The 15,172-nt window shown below is 36.3% G+C and overlaps 1 protein-coding gene across 1 annotated transcript in view; it reads right to left on the bottom strand.

Annotated features, from left to right (window-relative positions):
• LOC140157234 (centrosomal protein of 85 kDa-like) overlaps nucleotides 1–13,979 on the bottom strand; it is a gene marked incomplete in the record, with an annotated part of 71,230 nt that extends 57,251 nt beyond the window's left edge. The window contains 2 exon segments of the mRNA XM_072180358.1: nucleotides 12,961–13,077; nucleotides 13,883–13,979. Coding sequence (XP_072036459.1) covers nucleotides 12,961–13,077; nucleotides 13,883–13,892 — 127 coding nt within the window.
• Between the last annotated feature and the right edge of the window lie 1,193 nt (nucleotides 13,980–15,172).

The following is a 15,172-nucleotide window of genomic DNA, read 5'->3' as shown; positions in this document are numbered from 1 at the left end:
ACTGGTCTATCGATATGCTTGAATGAACCGCTACACTGTTCAATGGCCAATGGCTTTCTTGTACTATATGAAATGTGTTTGGCTATTTAAAATACATGTGCCCTGAGCAAACTCAGGCAAAGAACAATGGAAATTGCCATAATTTGCGCGCATACTGCCGGGCAATGACGTCACATATCAAGTGGTCTATACATGTTGCAGTTGATAATAAGCAATAGTTCTTGTTGCAAATTAAAGAAGTGGAGTGTAAAACAAATAGTGATATATAATTGTATAGATGGCAAACAATGTCCAAATGTTAATTAAGGAAGTCAAATATACAAAAATGTCACTTCCTAAACTAATATGTTGATAAATCAAAGTTGGCTGCAATATTATGGCTATTTACTTGTGATTCCTCATCTCATTAAATGGGTGCATTGGAATAAAGATATATGTAGTGAGCTGACCTGGAAATTGTTTTATTTCCCACAAATATAAAGTCTTATAAGCCAAATTTCACAAAAGATAGTAACATTTCCAACAATTTGTTTTTTTTATTTGAAAAGGCAAAAGTTCCTTCCTTTCTCAAGCAGGGGAAAAATTGCTTCTCTGAAGTGAAAAGTCTTGATCATGCTGGACTGCTGGTACTTTCTTTCTTGGAAAATTAACTTCCAAAGAAATGCCAGTTCTGCTGATAGAACAATATAAGACATATTTGAGTGTCTTTAAACCTGACTCAGTAGAGTAACTTTGTTTACACTGTTCATCTCTGGCTTTAAGTTAAAGTTAACACACTGCCTTTAAACCAAATTGTAAGCCAAAGTTTGGCTTAGTTCAGACCTTTTCTAAATATTTCATAACATTCATTCATGTCTACTGTGAAGTTTCAATAATCAAAGAAGCTCCACTTATATCAATCTGATTTCCACAATTTCCTCTTGAAGTTGTCGGAGGCAACCTCTCCATTCATAAAGTCACTGATTCCTAATAGAATTTGCACTCTCACTATGGACCACAATGGCCTCATCCTAATGGCATCATTCAATAACCTCAATTAAACAATCATAGTGCAAAATTTGACCTCAAGTTGCAGAGTATGAGTTTTTGTACCCAGATTTTCAAAGGTCATTCAATGAATGTACAAATGTATTGGGGTTTAAAAAGAACTGTGCCCCTGATAGATGAGCATGTGGTGGATCCTAGTGTCGGTCAAGTCAGAACTGATCTGTCATCCTTTGAAATCACATTAGGATATAAAGATGATATTGCCCAGCACTACCTTTAATCCGTGATAGTATAGGATATGACAGAAGGAAATGCATGTTGGCATGGCGACACACAGAGCGCCTAGTTGTATTTGACACACTGTCATTCAGAATTTGTGTTGTCTACTACAACAGACAATTTGAGCAGAGTTTGCTTTAATTTGGTTCCAGACTTATTGGGCCTGAAAAGGGTATATTTGATTACTGTCTCTGGATAGCTAATTGTAACAGTAATTTTGAGTTCATTTACTAGGCCTGTAACATCTAACTTTCATACATCACGTGAACCAATCAGAGCAAGCATTAGAAAAATCCAAACCAAGCATTGATTGTGTCTAATGTGCACTCCGCGTACTACACACAGTGCTTTCGTACACGTTCGCGTAGGCTTGATTCATTTTTCAGCGGGTTGATGCATTTATATTTGGTTATATTTTCCAACATTTTTAGTGATAATTTTTCTTCTCATGTATGAAATAGGCCCTTCAGGGCTTGTGCATTAGACGCATCAACATCAGCGCATTGCTTTGTCTAATTTCTCTCCTAACAAGTAATACACGTTCATTAACCTATAATTCAACCATTTCTAATGCAGAACTTGTACTTTTTACAATGCTACTGCGACTTTTGACAGAAATCATAATAGCTGACAATGTACAATGATTAATCTTTTTACAATACTTGTAGGCTTCAATGATACACAATTAGGGAGGTAAGTAATTCAAACCTGATATTACTCTTGAGATCTGTTGTTTGAATTAGGTCCTGCTGATTCACCAGGAGAAAGGAAAAGAGAGCTTTGTGACAAAGAAACTGTACAAATTACTTTGTATCATTGCACACAGATTGTATCATCGACAAGTCCCTCCTGGGAAAGGTACGGCCTTTACAACTCGACTGTACTTTACAATGAACTGTTAGGTGAGGAAGATTATTTGGTATAATATATGTATATGGCACAGCTATAAATGTATTATTCCTTCCTTCTTTCCCTTCCATTCACCAAAGAGCACTTGGAGAGTTACGGTTAAGTGTAATGTGAATGCATGCTTATTTAACTAATGAAGGTTAGCTTCATCGAATGAAATATTTTCTGGGGTGAATGGGGGTCTATGAGTGCACAAGAGTACTGGGGTAAAGGAACTGTATCTTGACAGTTTGGCATAATAAGATCCTAATGTTTTAGGCTAGGATGATAGAGAAGATGCAGCACTGTACAGGTCATGTGTGTACAAATACATTACATACGGAATTGTCTTGATGACCTGCTAGCATTTCAGGCTAGGATATAGATGATTGAACAAGATGCAGCATGGCAAATGACAACATCAGGAAATATGTGCATATTTATATCTAATACTGACACACAACACCAGATGGCATTTCCTTAATGATGATCATCACATGTCAACTGCTAGTTGTAGCTGTCAGCCATATTTCTGTCTGTTAAAACTAAAAGTACATTTTCTACAAATAGAATTAGATTCCGGCAATGAAATCCACAGATTCTCAGCAAGTTATTAAACATGTCCCTAATTGGACATATTTGCTTTCAATGCAGATATTGAAACAGTTCATAATGAATTGAGAGCATGGGCGTCAATCTCGGGTGGACAGGGGGACATGTCCCAACCACATTTTAGCTGGACCGTGAATTGCTTCAATTGGGCCTTCATTTTGTACATTTACTAAAATTTTACATAATGATTGTGTACAAAGTATGCACCAATTGGCTTCAATTTGCCATTAATTTTTTAACATTTCTAACATCCCCCTCAGACACCCCCCATTTTACACAATAATAGCATACAAAGCGCCCACCAAAATGGCTTCAATTTGTCACTCATTTTGTGAAATAACTTCTGAGGGGCACATTTCCTTCCCCCTGTGTCAGCAATTGTCTCTTTGCAGCCATATTTCAAACTTTCACATATTGTGTCCCTCCATGATCCACTTCGGATTAACGCCCTTGATTGAGAGGAATTTAAAATCATATTTCTGTGAAATATAAGTGAACAGTAACAATTATAAGAAAATATATTCATGCACCTGATACTACTGAATTTTTTACCGTCACCAACAAGTGATTCAATCAAGTGTAGCACTTATGCCTATGCTGACTACCCACCACTTCTGAGTAGATAGTAGAGTATTGACAGCAGAGGGCAGTAGACTTATCAACAGGTTGCCAATCAAACCTATTGAGGCCAGTATAAATGTACAATGTGTAAGTTAGACAAGACTAAAACAAAATACCAGTGATCGTCCTAGATGATAGGGCCCTAATAAACAATTTGTACAGCGGATATCAACTGTGATACTCTAGATTGAGCCACAACTAACTACCAACCAGTCAAGCAACATTTGTATCGGGCATGTAATAAAAATTCCCAATTTCTTATTTCTCGCCCCAAGGGCTATGATCAAACTTGTACCATTGATTTATTGTGAGTGGCCTTTCTTTTCCGTATTATTCTTAATTCTGTTTCTTTTTAGTTTTCTCTTCATACAGGCCAGTATGCTTATGCTTTTAATCTTGGCTTGAGCGTTTTGCTTGAGTCTGGTCCCATCAGGAGCTAAGTGTGTGTCCACCCGAACCAACTGTTTAAACAAACAAATAGCCAGTAGTAATCAGCCTGTGCCGACGCTGATACTCTCGCAATTTGGCTGGACATCAAGATCAGGGGAAATGGGCCAGTTCTATTCAAGCAAATCTTTTTACAATAATCATTGTGAAAATCAATTTACAGATATCCCAGGATCTATACTGTGATTTAGACTTGGGTTAATTGCAGTTACAACTATCAAATTGAACAATTACCAATCAGTGCTGACTAATATGCCGCCTGAATTTTAATTAAAATTTGTTAAAATTCCATCTGCCTTTTTCTGATTACTCCTGCGAGTCATTTTTAATTTTCCAATATCAAATTGGTTATATGTTAATTATTACACAGATTTTATTACTTCTGCATTCCAAATATAGTACTCAGAATTAACCATCCCAAACGAAAATGATTGGATTTTAGTCAAACAAATTTGCAAGAGATCAACAGATGTCGAATAATTGTCTACATTGGGTGTTTCCTAACGCTATGCTTACTCACAACAATTAAGTACATTGTGTACTCACCGTTTTATAGTACTGCAATAAAAATCATACTTTTTTTATTAAAAAGTGGGTTTATTTCACAGATGTGTCAGCTAGTCATAAAATACAAAGGTCTCAATTTACATTTTGTGAGAAGTAATAACAAAAATCCTTCTCTTTGCAAATAATTAGGAATTTTGTGTATTATTGGAAAAATAATGACCTTTAGGCTTACTATTCAAAAGTACACAGCAATAATGTGCAATAATGCATAGCATACTAGTATTTCCTAACCAATAAAATCTGCACCTGTAGTCAACACAATTTACAAGAGACTTGCATCCTACAGAATTGAAGTGAGAATAAACTGCACAAATCTGTCATATTATTGAATAATCGTATATGAAATAAAAAACCGGGGGGGCACTCCCTATCTGAAATGGCAGGGATGTGCCTCGGCCATGTTAAAAGTAGGGGCATTCAGGTCAAATGTACAATTACAAAAATATGGGGTCATTCAGTACACAACCTGAATAAAAATGGGGTCATTCGGTATGAAACTTGAAAAAAGGATGGTCATTGGGGTAACAAAAAGTAAAATGGGAGTCATTGAGTACAGGATTGCCAAAAGAGTATCATTAAGTACACATAAATAAGTGCCAAACTGCGTAAAAACAACTTGGCCACCTTAGAAATGTGAAAAATCTCATTATTTCTGGAGGAGAACACAAATACCACCTAAATTTGGGAATTAAGGATGCACACAGGATCACTGAAGTGTTACATGGCCAAAATTGAGTTTTCATCACTAATGTCATCTTTAAACCGTATTTTATCTTGTCATTAATAGATTTTAAAGAAATCTTTAAATTTGAACCATAAGAAAAGCTATTTTAAAGACCCTTTTTCATTAAAAATTCGTCAAAATGCAAAAGCAAATAAATCATTGTTTTCCCGCAATATATCGCGTTCTCGTTACGCGTACTGCGGCGTACAGCTAGAAAAGACACGCACACATGGTAAACTGGATGGGCGAGGTGATTGCTGATTGAGGCGCTGGAGTCGCCAATCGAGATCACTACCGTATTTTATCGTATATTGATCTCTTCCAAGGTAGGTAAAGCCCCGGGGGGGGGGGGGCACATCAAAAAATTTTGGTGGGTATGCTCCCGAATTTTGAGGTGGTGGGTCTTTGGGAGCTGACGGCGTACGGTAAAAGGGTCTTCGGAGCTGCGAACCGGGCTGTGAACAAGTAAAATGGGGTCTTTTGGAGCTGCGAAAAGTCAAAATCAAGGGTCTTTCTTGGCTTTTTGGTTGAAAATCGCCTGAAAAAACAAGAAATATGAGGAATGAGCAATTTTTGGGTCTTTTAGAGCTGAAATGATCAAAATCAAGGGTCTTTCGGAGCTGTATTTTGGTCAAATATAGGGGGTCTTTCGAGCTGCGAAACCCAAAAGGGGGGCCTTTCCGGGAGCATATCCGTATGGTCATTTGTGTTGAGTGCCCCCCCGGGGGTAAAGCTTGCACCATTGCATTGCAAAAACTGCGGGCCAACAGACCACCACCGTCCCCGTCCCAGAATCAGTAGGCCTACTCGATAAATTTCGCCAAAAAAAGTGCTGATATAGTGGTATATTAAATTATAGTTTTTTTTTATATGAACATAATAGTGAATTTTTTGTTTGTTTTTGTTTTGTTTTTCAAATTTCATTCTGAACTTGAAAAGATGAAATTTATCTGTAAGAAGTAGTTAACCTGTAATGATGACGCAATCTGGTAGATACGATAGAAAACGTAGGCCCTAAATATTTTGCTAGTAGGCTAGACTTAGCCCATATAGTACATCACTAGGCTTATTATTTTATGTTTAAAAATGTGTTTTATTTCATTCATTCGTTAGTTCGTTCGTTCGTTCGTTCGTTCATTCATTCATTCATTCATTCATTCATTCATTCATTCATTCATTCATTTCATTGTTATTATTTGATTTACCAAGTTGGTGTAGTTGGACAAGAATATAGGCCTATTATATTAGCTTATATTTTATGCAGTCCCAGCCTTGGTTCGGGGGCCTCTGCGGTCGTTCAGTCTCGTCTTAATTTTGAAGACCATAAAAAATAGGCAAGCAGTTACTACCGGTAGGCCTATATTAGATACCTATAGGCCCTGAATAATGTTTCAAAGTGTTATTAAAAAACGGATTTAAGATTCGTTTTCAAACGTTCTCTACTCCTGATTGACCATTAACACAATGTCAAAAACGTTGACATTTCAATACATCATATCGACCATCTATAGGCATAGGCCTACAACTCTATGTCAAAAATGTCGATATTTGACATCGGCATAGCGAGCACGCGTTTATGAAAGCATTTTCATGAATGTTTTAATGCTAAATAATAATTTCAAACTAGAAATATAATCGAAAACGCAAGTTCGTGCTTTTTTATAACCCATTTAAAATACATTTCCATTAGTAGGCCTATATTAGGTCTACCATATGCCATGATTGCGATAAAAGCTTTTGGTTTTACAAGACTTTTTGCGAATGTTTTGGCCGAATGCCTTTTTATTTGCAATGTTTGTCTGGCTTTCAACTTTCACGTTTATAATGTTTTCTGCATACTTTAAAAGGTAAACTGCTTTAAAGCATTTTTCGTGAATGTTTTCATGCAGTGTTTTAAAACGCTCTTTATAGCATGATGCCTATACGGTAGGCCTACTGCATAAACCACAATCTAATTTAAAGCCATAGAGTTAAGCAGCTCAAATTCCTTGGTCATATCCTCAGAAAGGATGGTTTCGAGAACCTAGTATTGACAGGAAGAATAGAAGGAACAAGGAGCAGAGGCAGGAAGGGAGTGATGTGGTTATCAAATCTGAAAGACTGGCTAAAAGAAAGGGGAGCTGAACATAAAGCGACAGAGCTTCTGGAGATGGCTTATAACAGAGAATTGTGGCATGACATGATCGCCAACGTCTTAGGATATGGCACCTAGAGAGAGAGAGAGAGAGAGAGGGCCTAAGTGTTCCGTTTTCTACTTTTGAAATTCGGTTTTGTTAGGCTATGTCAATTTCCGTGTTTTTTCAGTTTTCTTGTGACCTTTCCGTGTTTTGCCCGTTTAACATAGGCCTACTTTTTGTCCGTTTTACGAGAAGTTTATTCAAGACATATTACAACTTTTGCCCCACTTTTTACACGTTTATTTGATTGAAAACAACAACAGACACACTTTTTTAAATTTTTGTTATTGTATTTTATTCACTTTTTATGCGGTACAAAATATTTTACAACTTTATTGTGGCTTTAGGCCTATAATAGGCCTATAACTTTTGTATGTGTTTGATATTCCGTAAAAAGTTAAAAATAAAATATGATAACAACAAACAATTACAATAACAAAAACGGAATATTGAGTAATGCAACACATCAGAATCTTTTAAAATTTTACTTGGGGTTCCTGTGGTGTAGGCCTAGCTATAACGGGCGTTAAAATGCCTATCTTTGGCGCGGACGGGCCGCTGTGGTGCCTCTCAAGCACCAACTAAAAAGTAAAAGCAACGAGTAGTAACAACATCATGTTTGCGGTTCAGAAAAGGACAATGAACATAAAAATTCAATATTTTGTCAACACCCAAAAAAAAAAAAAAAAAAAAAAAAAAAAAAAAGAAAATCACCAAAATCGATAAATTAAAAACATTGCATTTTTAAAGCAAAATTATGAAAATTAGGACAAAACAGAAATCATAATTATCATGATTATGCCTCAATTTATTCTTCATTTCATAAAACTTCCTGATTATCTGCTAAAATAATTGCTTGTCCGCAAATTTTAATACAGAGCATGATCTTTTTTATACGGAACAGGACAAAATTGTGCTTAAATAATCTTGGTTTCGATTCGGCAACACGACCATGCAGTGTGCAACTTATTCGCGTAACCTGTCTGTCTGTCCATGGCGTCCTGTCGCTCCTCAAGCGCCGACGCGACACCGCGGGCTTGCCGGAAGCTCTGCTGCACCATGGAAACAAGACTGCAGTAAATAAAATGGCTACTCCATGTGGATAAACATCTGCCGAATGTGCACGGATAATTTTGTCATATTGTAATTTTTACCTTCTAAATCACCAAAAAATGCCAATCTGCTGCATTTGGGCGTCCCTTCTGATTTTCTAACTTGACCAAGCGTCACAGGTCACCGGATTATATATTTATGGAATAATCTTCAAAATGGACCTAAAATCCGCTGTATTTTTCTAAATCGCGATTTTGCAAGTTCACTTTTGACCACTTTTAACCATTTTTGGTCCGCCATAGCGTCTAAATGAAGCATCACTGAGGTAAGTTTTTAAGTCAAGCGTTTAGATATGGCCAAAATCTAGATAGTGTTTTTCATTTTTTTAAATTAGGGCCTAGAACTTTTTTTATCACCCATGATTCAAAAATTTGAACACGGGTCTGCGTTTTTACTGATTTTTTGCCTATATTTTAAAAACTAAGCAAAATTTCAAAAAATAAAAAACACTTTCTAGATTTATTTGTCTAAATTAATAAAATTCATGTTTTACAGTTTTGATTTTCAAATAATTTTTTATGGCGGACCAAAAATTTTTGGTCAAAAAAGCTGTTTTTTTGGGATTTTCTCGAAAATTGTACTTTTTGACCCAAAACTGACATTTTAAATGGATTTATGAGCTCATTTCCGTTCAAAAAATGTATACTTTTATATACTTTACATAAGTAGTTTTCGAGTTATGAGGTGAATAATAATGGATAATTTGTGATCCTGTGTGCCTCCTTAAAAGGGGGGTCATTGGGTATAGCAGGAAATAGAAAAAGGGGGTCATTGAGTACATGAATTTTTTTAAAGGGGTCATTGGGTAATAGGTAGGACCATAACACAAAAAAGGGGTCATTGGGTACAAGCCGGTTTGAAAAAGGGGTCTATCCGAGGCACATGATGCATATCTGTCATGGAAGTGCCCCCGGATAAAAACCTCCCTGCATTTTGTGGCATTCAATGAGCGGAGTAATTATTTGGGCATACATAGTATAACATGCATTTCTGGCACAAGCCTAATACATACAAACACACAAAATCAGATTTGTCCAGCACACCAACATTTACACTGCTATGAGGGGCATGTTAAAATTATAGGCCCAAGGTGATCTCAAAACCATGCTTTATTTGTTACCGAATGGATGTACGTGGATGTTGCAATTACGCATCCATAGACGCACCAGTCAATAGTTCGTTTCCACGATCGGCACAGTTCATTTCGAGGATATAGCTAAGTCGATAACTGCCCTTTAACCAATCAGATGACAGAAATCTATGAAAAATCAGTCGCTCCGGTATTTCTGTTCTTGGAAAATATTTTTGTGTAGTTCTTATTAATTAAGACTGTATTTTAAGTAGTAATTTGTAGTTTTCAGATTGCATTTTCATGGTTTGTAAAGCGCCTTGAGACCCTGTTTGGGTTAAAGGCGCTTAATAAGTGCGGCTTATTATTATTATTATATATAATCTTTTTTACTTTCTGCACACCTTACCAGACACATTCTACATATCCAATGCCGCATGTCCTCCTATAATCCATGGGGCCATGCGTTTTGAGTTGGGGGATTTTTGCCGGACATTGCATATTTTTGGGAAATCGCACCATTTTTTGTTTCGAATAAATTATTTCAATACCTGTACATGCTACTATAGGCAAAGTATACATATTCTGAAAGGAAATTTCATGAGGAATCCAAAAATGCAGTTATTTCTGATGTAGGGGTAGTACTAAGAAATATATATGAAGTTATAAAGGGAAAAAATTTTAAAAAAATAACCAAAGATCAAGTGGTCCTATTTTTAAAATGCCTTACCCTGCATCAAAACAGACTCCATTTTTGCATTCCCCACATCAAAAGCTTTCAGAAAATATATAGTTTTTCTATGCTACCTGTTATGGTCCTCAAATTGCGCAAAGGTTAAAACGTGCCATTCAAAAACAGCGCTGAATTTGATGAAATTAACAAATTATGTTCTGTCTAGAAAAATTAACTTTTCTAAACTTGTACAAGAATGTCATATACATATATAAATTCAAGTTAACATTACAACAAGTTATTCACAGTAATTTGAAATTTCTTGTCCATAATGTGAAGTTTGAAGTAAGTTGCACATGTAGGCCTATATGATATCACATCAGTCATCAACAGGATTTAAAATATTAAGTTTGACTGCTTTGCAGAATTTCAGATCTGTATGTTTGTAAGTCAATCCCAACATATAAAACAGTTTCTTTTGGAATGACTACCTCCTGGGAAAGTTTCTGGTACAAAATTACTTTGTGGTAGAAAGATATACAGGAAGGCCTACCGGTACAAAGAATCGCAAAAACTGAGGTGAAGTCAGTGCTAATTTTACACATGCTCAACTGATGTACACTGAAGTTGACTTAAATACTAGTCCTTTGAAATTGTGAAGACCAAGGGGTTAGGGGTTGAGCCCTCAATGAGTTAGTTAGCTAACTCAACCCCCAAAAGAAACTTTGCCTCCCCCTAAAACCAATCCCTTCCCAAAGAAAATTTCACCCCCCCCCCCCATAGTGTAAAATTGAAAATTGGCCTGGTAAAACAAATTTTCACCTTAATTTTGGTCTTAAATATAGTGTACAATTATTGACATCTTTTTGTGCAATAATCACACCGGGCAATCACAGTCACACAGGGTAAGATGATGACCACCAGGAATTTGTTTGTCTTTGCCCCCTCAGAAAACTTACCTTGATGCGCCACTGAACATGTAAAATACCCAGACCCCCCAAAAAAAAAAGGATTTTTAGCAAGACCATGTGCATGTAGATTAAGAAGGTTATGTTTGTATCTTAAATATTTAAATCTAACAGTGTAAATCAAATCAGAAATGCAATCCTGATAAGTTTTCGCAAACTTCACCAGAAAAGAGCATATCCTGAGCCGGCATTTCCCGAGCAGGAATATCGTGAGCCGACTCCACCCTGGCTAATTAATTTAATTAAAACCCTATTAAAAACTCAAAAGATTACACATTCAGGATACCTAATAGTATTCAGGCTTGTCATACTTAAGCAATTTTACTAATTTGGAGCAAAAAGGCACATCTGAAACAACATGTAAATAAGCTGGAGCAAACATTAACACAAAAGTGCATATTATGGGCCAGCATATTATGGGCCGACTCCACCCCGACATTTTTTCGTTAAGCTGCTGTAACTTTTGAAGTACACATACTATGTTAAAATTTAAGGTACCAATTTGAAGCACTCACTAAGAGCTTTAATTTGGTATATAATTTGCCTATGTAGGTATCTACAGTAATTAAACAATTCAACATTTATGCAAAAAATTCTGCGCAAATGTCCGGGCTCCAGCCTATGAGACCCCCAACTCATAACGCATGGCCATATACTGTCTTTCTTGCCGCTCCTATGAAGCTTTGATGTTCCTTCTGGAGAAGGATAAAGCCACTCATCAACTAAATCATAGAACCTACCTGACATGCTCACAATATCTGATGTCCTGTGCCTCCCATACTATGTGCTCCATCCTTCTCACTACTCATACAAGGCTTTGGTATTCATTCTAGAGTAGCGGCAACCCACTAATCAAATAAATTATAAAATTTACTCGTCCTTCTCACCACTCATGTGAAACATTAAAGCCATATTGTAACATTTCCATAAGAAATAGAAATTGTCTAAATTCCACAAAATGTTAGTTTGCACCGTCAGATATGTCCCTTTTAATTTTTGCCCGAACAGATGAGGCAATAAATGAAAATTGCTATTTAATACCAGCACATATTTCGGATTCTTTTGATGTGTTATGACCTTTCCACATGCCATGCACATACAGTGTTCTGAACATCATGTACACATTCGACTAATATTTCAATTGTTACAATAATTAAACATCTTATTCAGTCGTTTTATTCAAAATCAAACTTGTTAAACTTCAGCATAAAGTCTTGATTTTTGTAGGATATGTTAGTTTACTAAAATATATTACAGTTGTGTAAAAACAAAATTAAAAAAAATTGCTCCTCAGTAATGTTACAATTAGGGATGGGATATTCCATTTATTTTCCTACACGTTTAACGCATCAGTGATGCGTGCATTTAACGTATTAAACACGCATTGATCCAGCCCCGTCTGGCAGCAAGATTTCATGAATATATACGATAGGTGCGGTGCACCTTACAAAACCGGAATTTCTAACAGAATATGTTAGTACCAATGGCGCCGTACATAAGGTAAAATTCGCGAAGTCAATGGCCCAAACATGTCAGAAACTATGCATTATTTTGACGTATTAGTGTTAAATAATGAATGTTTTGAGCAAGTTTCATGTAAATTATTAAGGTCGTCTTCAGATTTTGTTACTTTCAACTGTTGATTAGCATTGAAGAATGGAAAATTGAAGGTTGAAAATGACTTGCGTGTTACACGTTTATCACAATTGCTAGACGTTTAACGGATCATGCGTGCGTTTAGCGGTACATGCGTTTAACGTTCCCATGCCTAGTTACAATATGGCTTCATGTTACTTCTAGAGGGGTAGCTTACTTTTCAGCTCAATAATACCTACCTGGCATGTTTGCCATATGTGTTGTCCTGTGCCTCCCATGTCTATGTGCTCTGTCCTTCTTAACACTCCCATTAAGTTTTGACATTCCTTCAAGAGCAGGTGTAATCCAGTCGTCAGCTTATTCAAAGAAAAAATTAATACAAAAACCAAAAAGTAAAAGTATAAATGACATAAAATTATGCAGATACTCAAGTTACCATGCTGTTACCAATAATTGAGAGCTCACTAATTCCACTTTATGTAATTCTCTTGGGCTGCGAAGAAAAGATTGATAATGCTGTTATTTATGTTACCAAATTTGGGCAATGGTTGAGGTCCAATATCGTCTGACCTTTTTGCAAAATGTGTATCAATTGGGATATATTAATGGGCAAAATAAAATACTAAAATACTGTCAAAGTGGACATTTTCGTGCTGCATTTATCTTTGCAGTTTTCATGTTCTTAGCAGCTACCACGAAAATAACAGCACACAAATACAAACTGCTCAGTGCCAAAGTAAGTGCAATAGCTGCCCTGTGAACATTTGGCAATTTACACACAGTATACTGTACTCATCTACACACGGAAGCTACACATGGCAGCTACTGCACTTATTACCCACTTCTGGCACTGAGCAATTGATATTAATTCCCTGTGTATTTAGATTTAGGTCACTCTTTTGCAGAGATCTTTCGCAGTGGTCAACCGATCACGTAAAAAAGAACTAAGTCATACCTGCGTCATGCGAAATGAGGTGCTGATGTGATGCTGACGTGATTCAATTAGCTAAGAACCAGACTCCATGTTTACGCCATAAACTGCACCAAATTGGGGCAGAGCGAAAGATCTTTGCAAATAGGTGTAAGAAAGCTTACATGTATAATTGCTAAACACACAAAAATTTAATTGTGGTAACATAAATTTTTTGAAAATGTACTTACAATCTGTCATTTTCTGCCAACTTCTCAACTCTGTCAAGAGTCTTCTTTGTAAATTCAAAACCTGTGAATCAAGTGTCTTCTTGGTTGTATGAGTAAATACCTGTGAATATAAAAAGATTTTTAATTATTCAGTTATGTTAGAAGCAAAGGAATCTTGAGTTATGATATACTTAGTAAGTTCGATTGCTTGACATGTATACTTAAATATCAAGCGACCCAATTTTTGCCTGACTTATTTGTGACGACCCACAGTCACAGACAATTATAGTGGTATGTATGCAGATACCCACAGATATCTAGGATGGAGTACAGATGACAACAAATTTTGAGTCGTCCAGCTTCCTACGCTCACTTACATGCTGCATTTTGACATCACTACCAATCTCTCGATCAAGATGACATAACATGCAATACATGTCAAGATGTATCAATCTGAGTGACTTGTTTCTTCAACCTCTGGCAGACCCACCGTACTTCACCTACTCTACAAAACGGAAATTACGATATATGTGTCCCTTGATATACAATGTACAAGCATTTGTGAAACATAGCTCTGCTTTCAAGATGGTAAGCATAAACTGCATGTATACCAGATAGCATACTGTTTTATAATCACATGGCAACCAGCAGAAATTTCAAGTACTTACATGCATGAAAAACAATAGCAAAGTAGTAAAGTGCAATGACCAGTTTTAGGCTTAACCCCCTGAGCACTACCTGCCGATCTAAAATTGCCTCTGATTGGTCAATTACATGATATCTTCATTTTAATCACCAATCAAAATAGAGCTTTGCAAATAATTCACCCCAATTTTCTTGCGTGGTGAAATTATTCTAACAATGTTGCTGATTGGTCCAATTGATAATGAAAACTTCTTTTTGGCTAATCGGCAGGTAGTTCTCATGGGGTTAAGCACAAACCTTTTCCTATCTACTCCATTGTCGCTGGGCAGGGAAACCCTCATATGTGTCATTGGCCCTTGAACATGTTTACAACAAAACTGCCAAGATGTTACAAAGGAGGATTTGCTTTAAACATGTTCAGGGGCCAATGACATATAGGAGGTTTTTCCTGCCCAATGATGCCATGTATTAAGGTTACACGAAGAAACGTATAAAAAACGTATAAAAGACGTATAAAGTTGTTCTTTAAAACCGCGTTTTCTCAGCAATCAAATATCGCAGTGAGTCAAATGTTGGTGCATGGATGTATCTTAACATTATTTTTGTGTGTTTATACAAATTTTTAGAATCCGTTTGAAAATCCTTCGTTTAAATCATTTTTACGCA

This window comes from Amphiura filiformis, chromosome 7, assembly GCF_039555335.1.
Source record: "Amphiura filiformis chromosome 7, Afil_fr2py, whole genome shotgun sequence".
Lineage (NCBI taxonomy): Eukaryota > Metazoa > Echinodermata > Ophiuroidea > Amphilepidida > Amphiuridae > Amphiura > Amphiura filiformis.
This window is presented reverse-complemented; position numbering and strand designations above follow the sequence as displayed.